This window comes from Nannobrachium achirus (genome assembly GCF_963921795.1).
Source record: "Nannobrachium achirus genome assembly, chromosome: 7".
NCBI lineage: Eukaryota > Metazoa > Chordata > Actinopteri > Myctophiformes > Myctophidae > Nannobrachium > Nannobrachium achirus.
In genome coordinates this window covers 2,382,048-2,401,591 of record NC_137816.1, presented here as the reverse complement: position 1 = coordinate 2,401,591, position 19,544 = coordinate 2,382,048, and the positions used below count along the sequence as shown (strand labels likewise).

Here is a 19,544-nt window from a genome sequence, read left to right as displayed (position 1 = left end):
TAGTCTTTTGAATAAAATGTAATTTGATTTTAGTCATAATTTAGTCAACTGAAAAGTTTTAGTTTTAGTCTAATTTTAGTCGACTAAATATCATAAGCTTTTAGGCGACTAAATCTACAGTTTATTTAGTCGACTGAAATGTATTTTGGCAGGCCTTGATGGCATCGTAATGACTGATTTTACACTTGTTTGTGTGCTGAAAATAGCAGATCTACAAGCTCACAACGCGTCACGCTGCGACGCGTTGTGAGCTTGTAGATCGGCTATTTTCAGCACGCAACTCCTGAGAGCAACCAAACATAAAATTACTCTCTTCTCCACTAGTCCCTCCCTAACGTTTTAGTCTAGTTTTTATTTTGTTGACGAAATTGACAATATATTTAGTCTTAGTTTTAGTCACCACAGCTTAGTTTTTGTTTAGTTTTTATTTAGTTTTCGTCAGTGAAAAAAACACAAGTTGACAAAAAAATTTCGTCATAGTTTTAGTCGACGAAATCAACATTGCTATGAAGTTCTGAAAATACTATCAAGTGCTGTCTATAACAGAATCCAGAAAACTCAAAAACAGAACCCACCACACACACACACACACACATACACACTGTTTGTAAAAAAGATAGCTATTCCACAATATTCTTCCGGAGATTTATTTATTAACTTTTCTTGTCGACCCAAACACATTTATTTGTATATTTATGTTTATCGAGAGTGCATCTCCGCCATATAATCTATTTAAAAATAGTCTTTATATTCCCAGATAAGCGAGGCCTTTCAGGATAAAATCTGGGCACGGGATGAAAGGGTCCAGCTGCACACGTGCACTATTCATGCAACAGGAAATGAGCAACGTGGAGAATGTGTCAATATTTAGGGGAATGGTATAAATGGTGGAGAAGACGATTGTTGCATGAATGGGGGTTTTCATGAAGCAGAACAAATGAGATGTGGTTGTGTTAAAGGTGGTGTGGACTGCTGTGAGTTAGCTCTGGTCATGTGATATGTGACACTTGCAACGGGTTGAAGGATTCCAGGATGTCAGTCAGTACACAAACAGTCCGACCACCTATTTTGCTGTAGTAAAACTGGGGTTTTGATGGTTTCACTACTCTTTGCAGTGTGGTAACTTCACACTTATACAGTAAAGTGTCATTTTGACAGATTCTGAGTAAACCAGCGTTGTAGTGTGGTCCCTTCTCAGTTCTGCAACATCATTAACACTCCTCCCATACTGCCTATCAGTGAGCAAAGGAATGTGTGTCTACTTCTGTTCCTTGTTAAGGAAGTTATTTCCTTGATGCTGTAAATACAGCTGTGGAGCTTCTACACAGTAACACACGGTACCAACAATCTGATGGTACACAATGTGTGTTCTGTGTATAGCCTACAGCAGGGTTCCCCAATAGGTGGCCCGCGGGCCATTTGCGGCCCGCGGGTGGCTACTGTCTGGCCCACACCAACCCCAGTAATAATGGTGGTATAAGAGCAGCAACAACACTAGTATATCGTCGTTGTCGGGTGGAAATCTCATATCTCCAAATCTGTGCGTTCTTTTGCAAATCATACAAGGCCGTCGCACAAAAGTAGTGAAAACAGCAGATCTACAAGCACACGGTGCGAGCCGTTGTGTGCTTGTAGATCGGCTGTTTTCACTAGTTTAAATCATTTTTAAAACGAACGGTTTTGGAAAAACAAGATTTTCACCCGTCAACGACGAAAACTGTCACTGGAGTAGTGGGAACGCCACCGTCGCCCCCTGCAATGTTGTGGCCCTCGGCTTGGTACCCTAGACATAATTTGGCCCTTGAGGAAAACTAATTGGGGAACCCTGGCCTACAGCCAGGAATCAGAATGAATAACTTCACACTACAATATATATCCTCACTGTTTTACAGTATATTTTGGCTATTTGAAAATAGTCCATCTTTCTCACTTGCAAACTTGTAGATCTACCATTTTCAAAATATTTTTATACATTTTGAAAACTTGATATGGAATTGAACATTCTGCATAATAAGTACTTTTTACTTTAGGTACTTAAATATATTTTGATGCCAATACGTCTGTACTTTTACTCAAGTGAATCCTGAATACTTTACTTTTACTTGTAACCCCCGACATTAGGACTCAGACATATTGGTCGGATATGCGGTGCAACGTAGGTGTGAGGTCCGCTATGTGGCCAGAACTCTAGACGTGAGGTCAAACCTCTAGTTCAGGGTTCCCCAATAGGCGGCCCGTGGGCCATTTGCGGCCCGCGGGGGGCTACTGTCTGGCCCACACCAACCCCAGTAATAATGGTAGTATAAGAGCAGAAACAACACTAGTATATCGTCATTGTTGGGTGGAAACCTTGTACGTCCAAAACCGTTCGTTTTGTATTTATCATCTAAAAAATGTACTAAACTAGTGAAAACAGCCGATCTACAAGCACACAACGCCTCGCATCGCGAGGCGTTGTGTGCTTGTAGATCTGCTGTTTTCACTCGTTTTGTGCGACGATCTTGTATGATGAAGCAGGGCTTTGCTTTACCAAAAAAGGTACACATTTGAAAGTTGGAGATACAAGGTTTCTGCCCGACAGTGACGATATCTGAACTGTTGCTGGAGTAGCGGAAACGCCACCGTCGCCCCCTGCAGTGTTGTGGCCCTCGGCTTGGTACCCTAGACATAATTCGGACCTTGGGGAAAACTATTTGGGGAAATCTACTCTAGTTGTTACCTATCCACTTCGTGCCTTGTGGCACATAAGGCCTTCACAGAGCGCTTCCACTTCTCCCAGTCAGCAGCTGCTGTAGTCCTCACTTGAGACCATGATGTCCATCCTGCTTCTTTTCTTTCTTTCTTGACGGTACGCCTCCAGGTGGTCTTTGGTCTTCCTTTTCTTCTTTCTTTTTTTTATAATTTTTATCCCACGATTTTGCAACCCATTTTCACCCAGTGCCAATTGCCTATGTAATCCTGGGCTCTTCTCTCCCTCTGCCGCGCCTGGGGAGACAACGGACTGACCTCATGCTTCCTTCAATGCATGAGTAGTCCAAGTTGTTTCTTTTCACCCGACAGGGGGGATTTCCCCAGGATGGACGTATAGCACGTGGAAGGAACACGTTATTCCAACCAGTTCCTTTCCTCTCCATCAAGTGCCCCGGCTGGCCAGGGGGAGGCATTATTGAGACCAGGATTACTGCATGTTTTTGTGAGGGTATCAACCCTAGGAGACACGGGGAGAACATGCAAACTCCACACAGAAAGGCCCTATCGCCGACCCCACCTAGGGAGTGGGTGCTGATGATGTGGAGGGAGAAACGCGCCCCCAGCACCCACAGCGTCCCCCGGGAACCCAGGACCTTCTAGTTGTGAGGCGAATCGCTAACCACTGCGCCACCGTGCCCCCCATTCACACACATTCATACACCGATGGCAGAGGAAACCATCTCTTCTGGTGCCCATGTCATTGCTATGTTGCAGTCGTTGTTGTGGTCCTGCTGTAGACCTTTAGTCTAGTGCCTCAAATGCCCCAAAGATGATTTACTGTAGAGAGATTTTTGATGGAAATTAAATCATGATGGAATTTGTCTGGCCTTATTACACAATGCCAACTGCATGGAAGGAAATTCTATGTAAATCTGTTTACCTGTCAGTGGAAATTTGGGATGTCTGCTCTTTTTGGAGCGGTGAAAGCGCTCCCAATAGACAGGTATGTCCGTGGGTATGTCCGTGGGTGGGTGGCTGGGTGGCTGGCTGGCTGGCCGTGTCCGTAGCCTGGCAATACCTTGAGTGGCCACACACAACACACTAGTTAAAGGAGGGGCGCTGTTTTGTGCAGGCCAGGCACACTCACCACTCACTCACAGGCACAGTTTACAGTTTACAGTTTAGGCATTTAGCAACACACACAGGGTATAGCTGCTCAGATTCACCGCTCCACTTCGAACCGAGGTTTGATTTTTCAATAAAAATCTATTTCAAATGGTAGGAAATGTTCTTATTTGATTTAACACCGGTTCAACAAGGGTGGAATGTTAGGTTATTGTGCCCTACATCTCTGATGGGAAGGGACATCTTCCTTACTGTATTAAAACGTGGAGCATTTCCTCCATTAAGTGTCAAGGAAAATGAGAAGATACAAAAAAAAAGAAAAAAAAAGTTGAGGTAGCCTGAGGGAGCTTACAAGACTACTACATACATCAGTTCCTATGCAGTTGCATCAGTTGAAAATAGTCTGGGATTAGTGTAATTTCTCATGTTCCAGATGATCACTTTACTCATAATTAACCATATTTTAGACCCAGATAATTCAATAATATACCAAGTAATTATATTTAATGACTAATAAAGAAGTTGGTACTACTATTTGAATAGCTAAATTCAAAAAACTTAATGGAGTAAATGGAGACCTAATGAACTCACTGCCGGTAACCTAATTAAATCAACGACAAAACTGCAACGACAAATGTCCTTTTCATTGACGGTAAACACCTCAGAGTTATACACTGAGGATTTATCCGTTTATTAACTTTATAACAAACCTCACTATAGTGTATACATGAGAGGACAATGTTCTGATGCATGCAGGGAGAGACAAACACTACCATAGTGTGGTGAAATAAATTGTTATGTCTGCTTTTAAACTGTGTTGTTCATTCCTTCACCTTGTTGTTTACATTGAGGTGAATTTCCTCTCGCAGAGAGAAGTAATGCTCTCTTGACTCGACTTGACCCCAAAGCCTCACAGATGGCCAGCGAGAGAGCTATGACTGAGGAGGCTTTAGAATGAGGCCAGATGGGGAGAATAGAAGAAACCCCACAGTGTGTGGATAAGGGAGGAGGAGGGGTATGTGCAGTGGTGGAGGAAGTACCCATGTTTTACTTAATTTATTGAATGCTTTAACCAGTGAAAAATAGCAGATATACAAGCTCACAGTGCGGCACCGAGTGCTGCGCTGCGAGCTTGTAGATCTGCTATTTTTGAAAAAGTCGTGAAAATGTGTGCAAATCTTTGAATATATGTGTTTTTAAAGCGATACGTTTGTAACTCAAATTTTGCTTCTGGGTGGTCCCTGGAACTAGATATTTTGAGATGGGGGGTCCGTGGCCAAATAAATATCAGTTTGGGGGTCCTTCACATGAAAAAGTTTGAGAACCACTGACATAGTATAGTCTCTCAAGAACAGACTAACTGAGCCCCAGTTGAAGTGAAAAGGACCTTTTCTTTGACGATGGCTTAGCCAGATTGCTGACATAAGCCCCGTTTTCACTGAGTCAAACTTCTGGAAGTTTTTTCCAAAATGACGGCAATTTTGCTGACATAGAAACACAGGTTTTTCAAAAAACCTTAGAAGGATTCAAAAGATACTTATAGAATCGGGTAAAAATTCTAATTTTCACGATTTTTCAAAAATAGCAGATCTACAAGCTCGCAGCGCGGCACTCGGTGCCGCGCTGTGAGCTTGTATATCTGCTATTTTTCAATAGTTAAAGCATAAAATAATGATACACAATAATGTGTACCCGTTCTAAATGGGTAAAAGTATTAATACCATTATGAAGAAGCACTCTGTTGGCATGGTGCAGCATGGTTGGTCACGCTGCACTTTTGTTCTGCCTATGAGGCCAATGCATTTCAATGGGAATGGAGTGTTTTTTTAGCAGACATCCGCAAATGGCAGCAAACCGCTCCATTTCCGCTGAAATGCGTTGGCAGAATTCGCCCTCATAGGTAGAATAAGTGCGGTATGACGTGCCCTTACAAGTAAAGGTATTGGCATCAAAATAGGGTACCAAAAGTAAAACATTGTTATGCTCTCTCGGTCGTCCTCAGACGAGCTTCCATCGGAGTCTCCAATCTTTCCGGTTCTCCATACACCTGGCCAGCTCCGAAGAGCTTTCAGCTCCCGCATCCTTCTTCAGGACGTCCACATACGTTAACGCGGAACGTCCTCGCGATCGATGCCCGCGCGTTGGTTCCCACAGGACCAGCCTGCTGGCCGGGAGCTCCCGATGTCTGTGGCAGTGGCCGGCCAGCTTCATCCTCCTAGCTGCTACCTTCTTGCTGAGCTTCGGCAGTTGCCTGTACAGGTCCTTGTTGCTGTTGGTAATGTGGATGTTCTGGTCCACATTCAGAACAGCTCGTAGCATTCTGGTGTAGCACCCATCCAGGGACTTCTGCAGGGTGGGTGTCAGGGTCCAGCTTTTGCAGCCATACAGGAGGACAGACTCCACAGTGGCGTGGAATAGGCTCAGCTTTGTGTCGGGGGAGATTCGAGCACCACACTCTTGACATGCCGTTCAGGGCCCTCCACACTAGTGCCTTCCTGACCTTAAGGTCCTGTTCTGTGGAGTTCATCCAGGAACCCAAGTATTTGAAGTCATTGACCTCTCGCAGAGCAGAATATCACAATTCACAGCTTTACAAGATGTATACAAATAAAATAGCCAACGCGTCGCAATTTTGAACTTGTAGATCAGCTATTTTCAATTAGCTGAAGTATACAGTATATGTGGGGCTGAAGTGGTTAATGTATGTTTTGTAATAAATAACCTCAATCTCCTAGTGAATAAGTTGTGAAATAATTATGACTCCAGTGAATTAAAAGTACCTCAAAATGTTATGGTACAGTACAGTACTTGAGTAAATGTACTTAGTTACTTTACACACTCTGTGTGTGTGTGTGTGTGTGTGTGTGTGTGTGTGTGTGTGTGTGTGTGTGTGTGTGTGTGTGTGTGTGTGTGTGTGTGTGTGTGTGTGTGTGTGCGCGTGAGTGCGTGCGTGCGTGCGTGCGTGCGTGGGTGCGTGGGTGCATGCGTGTGCGTGTTGTAAAGTTCTTGAATCAATCCCAGAGCTATTGTCTCTTGTGGGTCAAATGGAATACTGTCAGATCGTAAACATTACGTGCGTGTGCATGCGACTGTGCATGTGTTTGTGCTTGTGCATGCATGTGCAGGAATGCATGCGGGTGCGTGCGACTGTGCATGTGTGTGTGTGCGACTGTGCGCGTGCATGAAACTTGTCTTTGTGACCAGAGCTCTGCAAATTTGTGCTCTATGAAATAAATCTCAGCTGGAATGGGGAGCTCCAACAGTGAAAAAACGATTATTCTCTTGAGCAATAGCAACAGTCAATCCTTTTGGAAACTAAACTCTATTATATCTCATTAAGCATGATTACTTTAAAAGCTGCTTCTCTTTCTTTCTTCTCATTTCCTCCTCCTTTCTTTAAACTTCTCTTCTTGCAGTTTCTGGGATGGTGTTCTGTTACCATCGCTGAGTTGTGATGTGACATTCTGACTCTGCAAGAAGTCTGCTGTATATGTTTGGCTTGGATTCAGTCATTTCTCAGTATCAATGTTGAGTCAATGCACAATGCTCAGTTTTGCGCTAACATAACTGATCTATTAAGCGTGAGATTATAGATCGGCTATTTAATGCGTGTGACACCCCCGCACAAGAATAACTCAGGCATTACAGTAAATGGACATAATATACTGTATCACTATTCACTGCACAGTAAAATCCAGAGTTATCATTTGATTTTGAGAGTTTAAAAAAGAGACATACTGTGTAGTTGTGAGAGGGCCATAATGAATGACTGTTGAAATACATGTAGAGATCATTGAGAGAACAAGGGGAGGATGAGTAGGGAGAGACAGCTCCTCCTCCACCTATCTTCTAATGCACCTCCTGTCTGAATGTGTTCTGTTCATCTGGTACATCATCAGTGATGGAAAAAGTAAGCAAAAATATCGGTCCCATCCTCTTTTACAGTACACTTTAAGACATAATAAGACATAATAAGACAGAATAAAGCCATAATAAGAAATAATGTGTTGGTAATTAGAGCTAATATATTTTATTAGACAGAAACAAAGACAGAATAGTAGAAAGAGCGAATACATTCTCTGGCACCGTCACCTGCCGCGGAACTGCAGCGGCAGACACTGCCGCACGACCGCTAGTTCGACCAGCAGTCGCACTGCATCGCCGGCGATAGGACCAGCAGTCCCGTAGCGGTAAACTGCCCGTCCGTGCGGTGGTGGCTGAGACAGAATAGCAGAAAGCGAATACATTATCTGGCACCGGCATCGCTGGTAACTATCGCCGGCGATGCAGTGCGACTGCTGGTCGAACTAGCGGTCGTGCGGCAGTGTCTGCCGCTGCAGTTCCGCGGCAGGTGACGGTGCCAGAGAATGTATTCGCTCTTTCTACTATTCTGTCTTTGTTTCTGTCTAATAAAATATATTAGCTCTAATTACCAACACATTATTTCTTATTATGGCTTTATTCTGTCTTATTATGTCTTACTAGAAGCTGGGCCGGCCCAGCGTCTAGTCGGCGACCTGGCCAACTCGGGAACGATGTAAATAGGGAATGAATGCCCCGCCCTTTAATGCAAACCCCATTATACCTGTTGTCATAGGACCCGTTTTGACCATCTGTTTGCCTGTGTCCATTTATGCCCATATATGGAGATATCTGTTATCTGTCTGTCTGTCTGTCTGTCAGTGTCCATTTTATGTCCATATATGGAGATCACTGCAGATATAGTTCTGAGTCCATTTTATGCCCATATATGCCCATATATGGAGATATCTGTCTATTTGCGTCCATTTCATGCCCATATATGGAGATCTCTGTATCTGTCTGTCTGTGTCCCTTTATTTATGCCCATATATGGAGATATCTGTTATCTGTCTGTCTGTCTGTCTGTCTGTCTGTCTGTCTGTCTGTCTGTCTGTCAGTGTCCATTTTATGTCCATATATGGAGATCACTGCAGATATAGTTCTGGGTCCATTTTATGCCCATATATGCCCATATATGGAGATATCTGTCTATTTGCGTCCATTTCATGCCCATATATGGAGAGTGTCCATTTTATGTCCATATATGGAGATCACTGCAGATATAGTTCTGGGTCCATTTTATGCCCATATATGCCCATATATGGAGATATCTGTCTATTTGCGTCCATTTCATGCCCATATATGGAGATCTCTGTATCTATCTGTCTGTGTCCCTTTATGCCCGTATATGGAGATCTTTGTGATTCTGCGTAAATTTTATGCCCATATATGCCATTTGCGTCCATTTTATGCCCATTTATGGAGATCTCTGTATCCGTCTGTCTGTGTCCCTTTATGCCCGTATATGGAGATCTTTGTGATTCTGCGTCCATTTTATGCCCATATATGCTATATATGGATATATTCAGAGATTTTTTGTTGACTCATGTGGCGTACGTGATGTCAGAGCCTTTTATGAAGTGATGTCACAATGAGTCAGAGCTTTCGCCGATTTCCTCCGGAACAGCCTGATGTCAACAATCAACCCCGCATAAGGAGATTCCGAACGTTTCGCACCGGTTCGGGAAAACCGCGCGTCGGGTCGGGTCGAGACCCGGCACTGCACTCCGTGCCACGGCGGGGAACGCGCGTGCCGAATCTGAAGCCGGTGGGACGAACGGTTCTCGAGATACGCGGATTACAGACACACAGACAGACAGACAGACAGACAGACAGACACACACGCAGAGACTTCTCGCATTTATAGATAGATTATGTCTTAAAGTGTACTGTAAAAGAGGATGGGACCAAAATATCAATACTGCAGTGTGGAAATACTCTGTTAGGGCATGGTCACACCACACTAATAGCGACCTTAAGCAACGCTACCGCAACGGCAGATGACAATGGTAACCGGAAATGATCCGCGCTCGATAGATAAACCTGCCGTCGCTGCAGCCGTCTCTACTACGGCCGAAGGTCCCTTCCCACGTAGCGCCTACTCCGTCTGCTGCGTGTACGCGCCGCCATGGGAACCAACGCGTTCAGTGAAAGGGGTGGGAACCCGTCGCCGTCGTCAAATCTAAAAAAGTAACCAGTACTAGTAAGACGCCTCAGGGCGACATGCAATTCTTGGCCATCTGGCCAGTGATGTATATTGGACCAGTTACCCATATATGGAGACCCCTGCATGATAGTCAACAATGTTATCATGTCATCATCATCTGGGAATGCCCATACTGTATATGTTTTTTTTTTATCCTTTATTAACACATTTTAGTGTATTACAGCACATGTACAGTATGTAGCAACATATTTGTTTTGTAGGCAAATTTTTGAATAATATTGTTTTTCAGAAAACTTAGGACAGGCCATATACATATGGACTTAATATTAACGTTTTCGGGGAAGGTAGGGTGTAAATCAGAGTAAAGCAGGCTCTTGGACCAGTTAGGACCTGGGATTGATGACATCATAAATCTCCATATATGGGCATAAAAAGGATTTTGGTTCTGGGAATGCCCATATATGTTTGTATATTTTATTTCATCCTTTATTAATAATAATATGTATCCATATACATACACGTACGGAAGTAAAAAAAATACCTCAAACTTGTGCTTGAGTACATGTTCTTAGTTACTTTACACCACTGCATCTGGTACATCATATTGTTTTCACTGATACGGAATTTTGGGCAATATAGGTGACAGCAAGATATCGGAAAAGGTCTTCCTTCTCTCATATACTGTACATTTCGCTGAAACCAGAAACTCATTGCAAATGTTTTCTCCATCTGGTCAGATTGTACAAAGCATGCGAGGGGGATGGAATGAATAAGTGTAATTGAAAATACAGCCCGTCTTTGATCAACTCGTAAAGCAGGATTTAGTTTTTGCCTCTAGCATGCACTGCTGCAACTATCTGGCGCAGTCAGGTTAGTAAAATTACACTTGCCTGTGAATTATGCTTCCCCACATGCTCTAATCTAGATTTTATTACAGTGATTACTGTGATAGTGATTGCTGGCAAAGTTTTAAATTAGAGACTAGAGATGTGAAATTTGAGCAACATGGCCTATCGATGCCTAAATTGTATAAAGCAGTGGTTCTCAACCTTTTTACACCAAGTACCACCTCAGAAAATATCTGTCTCTCCAAGTACCACCAATAACTGATGTTAAAATACAGGTTAGTAGACCTATCCCATCCTATTCTGCTATGCACAAGCCAATTATTTGATCATCGGGTCAATAGGGCCGATTCCGTCGGTCCTCAGATGAATGGCTTAGGAATGCAACAAAAACAAAAACATCACCATGAATTCAAGGCTTCATGGGGTGTGTAACAGATCGAACATAAGTAATTTCTTATTTTGTGTGAACTACTCCTTTATCTCCTGCAGTTGCACACAATGCCACATATATTGAGACAGACATTGAGACAAACATTGAGACAAAGCCTCAGACAGAGCCTTTTTCAACCAAGTGCTTGGTCAGAACTACCTGTAATATAATGTAAATATTTGACTCCGCTTTTATCTTTTTTCTTCTTTTTTGGGAGACTCCTCTGTGTACCATCAGAGGGGGGCTCAAGTACCACCACCAGTGGTACATGTACCACAGTTTGAGAAACACTGGTATAAAGCAAATACAAACAAGCTGTCAGAGATGAGCATTGAGTGTCTGTGAGGTCTCTAGTTGGGTGCCCCTGCTGGATTTGATCCCTGGGTTCTCACCGAGCGTGGAACCATAGGAACCGGATCCAACACCATTATTCCATTTGTACACTCTCAGAGTTATACAGACGTGTATAGCAGGGTTCCCCAATAGGCGGCCCGCGGCGGGTTACTGTCTGGCCCCCACCAACCCCAGTAATAATGGTGGTATAAGAGCAGCAACAACACTAGTATATCGTCGTTATCAGGTGGAAACCTTGTATGTCCAAAACCTTTCGTTTTGTATTTATCATCTAAAAATTTACTAAACTAGTGAAAACAGCCGATCTACAAGCACACAAAGCCTTGCATTGCGAGGCGTTGTGTGCTTGTAGATCTGCTGTTTTCACTAGTTTTGTGCGACGATCTTGTATGATGAAGCAGGGCTTTACTTTACCAAAAACGTACACATTTGAAACTTGGAGATACGAGGTTTCTGCCCGAGAGTGACAATATCTGAACTGTCGCTGGAGTAGTGGAAACGCCACAGTTTTTCAAGTATATCTGTCTCGTAATTGTTTTTTTGCATGTGGGGAAATGATATACAGGGCATTTTATGTGTCCGTGGCGTGCACTCTTCATGGATAAGTGTCATAAACCTGTCGTTGTTGGTCTAAGTAGGTAATTAATTATTATTGTCAATGTAGAAATGCACCATGGGGTTTCATATAACACTCAGGTGCGCAGTGGTGGAGGAAGAACTACTCTCGTTTTTTAAGTAATAGTATCAATACTGCTATACTCTGTACTTAGTTACTTTACACCACTGATTGTGCTGTGTAGTATTCAGCCAGTATTCATGGTATACAGCAGGGTTCCCCAATTAGTTTTCCCCACGGGCCAAATTATGTCTAGGATACCAAGCTGAGGGCCACAACATTGCAGGGGGCGACGGTGGCGTTCCCATTACTCCAGCGACATTTTTCGACGCTGTCGGGTGAAAATCTTGTCCAAAACCGTTCGTTTTGAATTTATCATTTTAAAAATGCACAAAATGCACACAACGTCTCGCAATGCGAGACGTTGTGTGCTTGTAGATCTGCTGTTTTCACTACTTTTGTGCGACGGCCTTGTATGATTTGCGAAAGAACGTACAAATTTGGAGATACGAGATTTCCACGCGACAACGACGATATACTAGTGTCGTTGCTGCTCTTATACCACCATTATTACTGGGGTTGGTGTGGGCCAGACAGTAGCCCCCCTGCGGGCCGCAAATGGCCCGCGGGCCGCCTATTGGGGAACCCTGGTATACAGTGTAGCCGTAGCGGTTCTGGTGTTTTATCTTCATGAATCTCCTGACACAGCCATGTCAATCAACCCTGTCAGACAGGTCTGCTGCTCTACAACGATAACAGGGTCACGCATCTGTTTACAATGGAGCAGGGATTCAGAAATGAAAACTATTCCGTCATTAGCACAACTTTTGAGTACAATGAAGGAAAATCGTAACCTGACTGGTGGCAGCAGTGCGTACCGCCCTTCCTTACCATCTGGGACCGCTCGGGGAGAGTTGATAACGCTCGTAAAGTCCCGGGCCGGACGAATCAGCGGCAGCTACGGGCGGGCTCTGAGCCAATAGAGTCTGACTGCAGACCACTTGGAAACCCAGTAGGTGGATTCTGGGTGTAACGTCATGCAGACAGGCCAATATGAGTGGTTGGAGTTGGCACTCCCAGTCTGTGATAGACAGACGGCCCCATCCAATCACCTGCTAAAGAACTTGAAAAAATGGCCCGCCTCCTACATCGGTTTGGTTGGAATGAATCCAGATGGTAAAGCAGGGCGGTATTCAGGCATACGCACTGCTGCCACCATTAGGAAAATCGTACTAGAGCACATACCGTACCTATTTTCTGTAGCGTTTTATGGTGCGTGTGTCTGTCCATCAACAAAATCTATTTCTCGTATTTGTGGCATTTGGCTGGTAGCAATTTAAATGGCAACTAAATCTTTCCACTGGACTCAAGGACACTTGGTGAATGAATGGTGTATTTCCGAAGCATCGTATCTTATTTCTGATGACTTGCATCTGTCTTTTTTTTCTCTTCCAGGAATCCATGAATGTTTTACCATTGACACAAAAAACCATAGAATCATCAAGGGCCCGAAACAGGCCCAGTTTGGATACACTGTTCAGCAACATGTGGCTGCTGGGGGAGAAAAATGGTATGTCACTTTTTTATTTGACTTTATTTTAACTCTGTGGGGGGGGTCCCCTGTGACAGTGAAGTGACAATTTAAGGACGTTTTAACCCATTTAGAACGGGTACACATTCTTGTGTATCATTATTTTATGCTTTAACTATTGAAAAATAGCAGATATACAAGCTCACAGCACGGCACCGAGTGCCGCGCTGCGAGCTTGTAGATCTGCTATTTTCGAAAAATCGTGAAAATTCGAATTTTGACCCGATTCTATAAGTGTCTTTTGAATCCTTCTAAGGTTTTTTTTAAAACCTGTGTTTCTATGTCAGCAATCTGGCCAGCCATCGTCAAAGAAAAGGTCCTTTTCACTTAACGTGAGCTCAGATAGTCTGTTCTTGAGAGACTACTATGTCAGTGGTTCTCAAACCTTTTCATGTGAAGGACCCCCAAAATGATATTTATTTGGCCACGGACCCCCATCTCAAAATATTTAGTTCCAAGGACCACCCAGAAGCAAAATTTGAGTTACAAACGTTCGCTTTAAAAATACATATATTCAAAGATTTGCACATATTTTCACGACTTTTTCAAAAATAGCAGATCTACAAGCTCGCAGCGCGGCACTCGGTGCCGCGCTGTGAGCTTGTATATCTGCTATTTTTCAATAGTTAAAGCATTCAATAATTCTAGGCCTGAATGGGTATTAATACCAAAAGAATACCAAGAAAAAGACCATTACTGCATCAAAAGTAACCAGCAAACACATTGTTCAAACATTGTCCAAATTGTTAAATCATCTAAGAAAGAGGCAAACGTTGTGAAACTAGCAGATCTACAAGCTCACAACCGTATCTCGTGTTGCTTTCACAATATTTATCTGTGGAACCAAGTCAAACTAAATGTAATGCCTCAACTCCTGCCATTCCAAGGTTGTCAGGGTGGGGGGTCCCCAGTTCAAATATGATTATTTTGAGGGGTCACAGCCTGAAAAGGTTGAGAACCGCTGTTCTAACCTCTTATTGAGACTTTGAGCTCAAAATATTCTTCACATTATCTACTTTCCTCTTTATTAGATTACATGAATGGTTTCAAGGAATACTGTAGCTGAGTTTGCCAAGCTGATGGAAACAATCAACAAATCCTCTCAATAAATAACATGCCTGCTCTTGAACATACCGTATATTGATATTCAAAGGTTATTTGCCATCAAGAAGCTCAGCCCTCACTGGTTAAACTTTAATGACTAAATGAATGAAAAGATACGCTAAAGAACACATTTTAACTGTAGGCGGGTTTCCATCAAGGCGGTGAATTACAAAGTTTTGACACCAACATCCTTTTGATAATAAGCCATGCCTACCGTGCGATATACAGTAATAGTTTGTATTTATTCAACCTCAACGTTTCCCAAAAGTATTCTTTATTATCCCCAAATGACTAAGTGGAAACATTTCAAAAACAGCAAAAAAATGCGAGAGTATCTATAATTAAGTTGAGTTCATGATCAAAACGTAGATTTATGTTCGATGTTAAATTCAGTGCTACTGTAAAACAAAGTGCTGACAGAACACATTACAGTCTGTCTGCGTCAGTAGCCAGACGATGAGGTATTTCCATCTCGTGCATTTCAACATAGGCAAGATAGCAGGGACGTGCTGGCCATTGGGAAAACTCCCAAACGGCCGGTTCATTCCCGGCCGGTCCAGGCCGGCCATTAGGAAAAAAATAAAAATAAAATGTCAGCCTTCGTTCCATTTTGGGGGCTGGGCGGCCAACAAAGTAAATCGTCACTGTCGGGCAGAAACCTCGTATCTCCAAGTTTAAAATTTGTACATTTTTTCGCAAAGCAAATACCTGCCTCATACAAGGCCGTCGCACAAAAGTAGTGAAAACAGCAGATCTACAAGCACACAACGCCTCGCGGTGCGAGGCGTTGTGTGCTTGTAGATCGGCTGTTTTCACTAGTTTAAATCATTTTTAATTTAACCCATTTTTAGCCGATCCCGAGAATACTCGTGAAAAATACTCGAGTACACACTTTTGAAGCCAAGGATGGCATTAGATTCTCGCTACAATAACGTAATAACAAAGGCAACGATCGGCCATTACTGCAACGGCATGGGATGACGATCGCTTCCGTTGAATGACGTCATGACATCAAACCGGAAATGTTTACGCAATCGACTCCTGGCCTTCAAAATAAGAGAATGGCCGCGGACGGAGCCTGCGAGAGGCACGCTGGACATTTTAACCCGTTCATGTCTGGAGCACAAAATGAGTTAAAATGATAAATACAAAACAAAAGGTTTTGGACATACAAGGTTTCCACCCGACAACGTCGAAATATAACTCATGTAATTGGCCCACTGGCTTGTCACTTTGTCACAAATCTTTGAGTAGCAAAGATCTCTCTCTATAGCGTGCAATGAGGGCCTCTACAACTCCTTTTCCCGGGCTGAATCAGGGGCCCAGCACGTCCCTGCAATATCGTGAACTAGCTCTCCTGTGGCGTGTAAAGTTTCCTGCCATGAGTATTGTGCTCACTTCAACAAACCGTGGCTACTTCACATTCATCATATTACCTTCACATTCATCATATTACCTCACTGCAGATCCTGGGCTTTTCATACTCACACTGTTATTAGGCCAGTTGGCACAGTGTGGTGTGGCCCAAATTCACTTCTGGCATCTGCACGCATGTCTGTTGGCCAGCACTTTTTGTTGGAGCAATGCCCAGTTCCAGCTGTGTGTGACTGTGTGTGACTGTGTGTGTGTGTGCGCGTGTGTGTGTGTGTGTGTGTGTGTGTGTGTGTGTGTGTGTGTGTGTGTGTGTGTGTGTGTGTGTGTGTGTGTGTGTGTGTGTGTGTGTGTGTGTGTGTGTGTGCGCGCGCGTGTGTGTGTGTGTGTGTGTGTGTGTGTGTGTGTGTGTGTGTTGTGACCAGAGATGGGTGAAAATACATAAAAAGAGCAACATACTTGGTCAGTACTTACTTGGACAAATACTGACCATGATACTGTGGTGACAGTATCCTGGTAAGTATTTCACATAGTATTTTTTATGTGTATTTCAAATACCTTTTTATGTATTTTCGCCCATCTCTGTTTGTGACGCTCAAGCTTTATTGGAGATGTCATACTGTATAGTGAGAAAATTGGTCATCCTTTGTCTGTCTCACTTTAACATTTAGGCCTAGAATTATTGAATGCTTTAACTATTGAAAAATAGCAGATATACAAGCTCACAGCGCGGCACCGAGTGCCGCACTGCGAGCTTGTAGATCTGCTATTTTTGAAAAAGTCGTGAAAATGTGTGCAAATCTTTGAATATATGTATTTTCAAAGTGAACGTTTGTAACTAAAATTTTGCTTCTGGGTGGTCCCTGGAACTAAATATTTTGAGATGGGGGTCCGTGGCCAAATACATATCATTTTGGGGGTCCTTCACATGAAAAGGTTTGAGAACCACTGACATAGTAGTCTCTCAAGAACAGACTAACTGAGCTCCAGTTAATTCCTGTAGACTGTAGGTGTTTTATCAGTGTGTTTACAGTTCCATGTTGATATTCGGCTTGACCACAACAGCAGGGCCAGCCCTATAAACACCAATGTCTCACTGACTCACTGAGTGACTTCAGCCAGGTGGCCTAACCACAGATAACCACAGTATAAACGAGAGTAGTAACCTATCATACAAAAAGTACAAAAGTCTTATTTAAAAAACTTAGGACAATTAGGCATACTTGAAGTAATGAACAATTATAGCCTACAGAGGTATACAAGTTGTACAACATATTACGGTAGGCTATTTGATGTCATGGGCAGTCATAATCTATGACTCATAAAGAGTCGAGATGACCCGTAATAGGACCCCAGATATATTCATATGTTGCAAGACTGTCCTGTCTGTGGCATCGCAGCCTCTCCAGATAATGATACAAACTCATTAAGCCATTTAGTGAAACTTGGAATGATTCGTTTTGCAATAAGTGTACCAAGCATAAGAATCTGCTGGACAGCATACGGCAGAGCGAGAGAGGCTTCGGAGCAACCAAACAGGACAGTTAGTGCTTTGTGACTTTTGACTGTGTGATAACGTGTACGCATGCACAAGCGCGTTATGCGAAGCATTGTGAGCTTGCAGGCGGGCTATTTTCAATGTGACACACCGACGTGCAGCTAAACTATAAATCAGCTGTAAGTCACCTGCAGTGCTGTGTGACACATGTGTCCCTCTGCAGGGGAGCTGTTTGACACTTCAACACACATTTTCAAAGAATTAAGATCAGTGCCCCTTCTTGTCTCCTCCTCACCCGCTGAATTCCTGGCATCACAGACAGATTTATCTGGGGAGGAGAAACAGGAACCCTCACTCACTCACACACAGTTAAAGTTCAAGAACACCAACACGATGCCTCCTCCGTGGCGGTGTTGCACAATGGCTGCTGTGTTGAGGCTGGTCTGCATTAGTATTTCACTGATTGACATCTGGGACTGTGGCAGGGGGCATGTTGGTCAGTAGAACAACATCAGTGTGGTGTAAGTGAGTGGAGCAGAAAATTCAAATCAACATGGAAAGACAGAGCTTCAACTTGCAGACATTGCCTACACATACAAGTATCAGCGTTTAGATCTGGAACCAGAGGGAACTAGAAGAAGTGCTCTTCCGAGCACAGGTCTCCACCAGCCACGCGTCCTGGTGGTGCTATAATTGGCCGATGTAAAAAGAGTGGCATGTGTTCTTCACCAATCTTAGGCCTTTAATGGCGCCACCATGAGGCTGATTTGAACATTTTGTAGTGTAATTTCTTCCTTGGCCTTTTGCGAATGTGCATGCACAATTTCATTACAATTGAACACTGTGTTTGATTTGAGGCATTTTGTTTGAAACGGATCAATCCTGCAAAGTTTGGAGGCCAATCTTAGCCAATCAGGATGGAATATTTAATACAGGACAGATCCGTCTTGATCATATGACTGTACAGATACTGTGTACTGATTTGTGTTCATTTTGGGTAAAATCTGAAGGAGTAATATCCAAAAATGTGTCTTACATAAGTCGGCCTCCAGGTGGCGCTATAAAAGACTGATGTGAAAAATGAAGGAAAGGGTTTTTCCTTGGCCTATAGGGAGTGCGCTTACAAAGTTTGAAACTGATCAGTGGAGTTATAGGTAAAACCACGAATCGACCTGTTATAGCGCCACCATGAGGCTGATTTCAAAAATTTGAAGTGGCATTTCTTCCTCGGCCTAGTGGGAACCTGTGTGCGCGATTTCATGTTAATTGCACTCTGCATTTGTGATTTGAGGCATTTTGTCCAAAATGGACCAATCTTACGAAATTTGAAAGCCAATATCAGCCAATCAGGATGGAATATGGACAATCAGACAGATCCGTGCCGATCACATGACTGTAGAGATGCTGTCTACCGATTTGCGTGATTTTTGGACAAAATCTGTAGGAGTAGTGTACAGAAATGTGTTTTGCAAACATCTGCCTCATGGTGGCGCTAGAACAGGGCCATTTGAGAAATGTGGGGCAGAGGTTCTGAATTGGCATCCAGGGAGTGTGTGTGCTCAGTTTGGCAGCGTCCGGGCCAACGGCGCCGTAGATTAGCTGTACACAAACTCGGAGGACGGACGGACGGACGGACGGACGGACGGACGGACGGACACACGGACGGACGGACAGGGACGAAAACATACTCTCCCCCTGTCTTCGGCTGGTGGAGACAATTATGAATGAATGCTAAGCAACCACCACAAATAGAGTGAATATTTATATGGGACATTGATTTGACACACTTGGGGGCTAATCAAATTAAATACTGACAGTTGCATGTAACAAGACATTTTAAGGAATACTGTTGAACATGAATGCAATGTGACTGCATTACAATTCTGGA

The 19,544-nt window shown here is 43.4% G+C and overlaps 1 protein-coding gene across 1 annotated transcript in view; it reads left to right on the top strand.

Annotated features, from left to right (window-relative positions):
* itga11a (integrin, alpha 11a) overlaps positions 1 to 19,544 on the top strand; it is a gene marked incomplete at both ends in the record, with an annotated part of 122,066 nt that overhangs the window by 6,754 nt on the left and 95,768 nt on the right. The window contains one exon of the mRNA XM_080730696.1: positions 13,548 to 13,662. Within this exon, the coding sequence (XP_080586822.1) occupies positions 13,548 to 13,662 (115 nt within the window). The remainder of the gene's footprint in view (positions 1 to 13,547; positions 13,663 to 19,544) is intronic.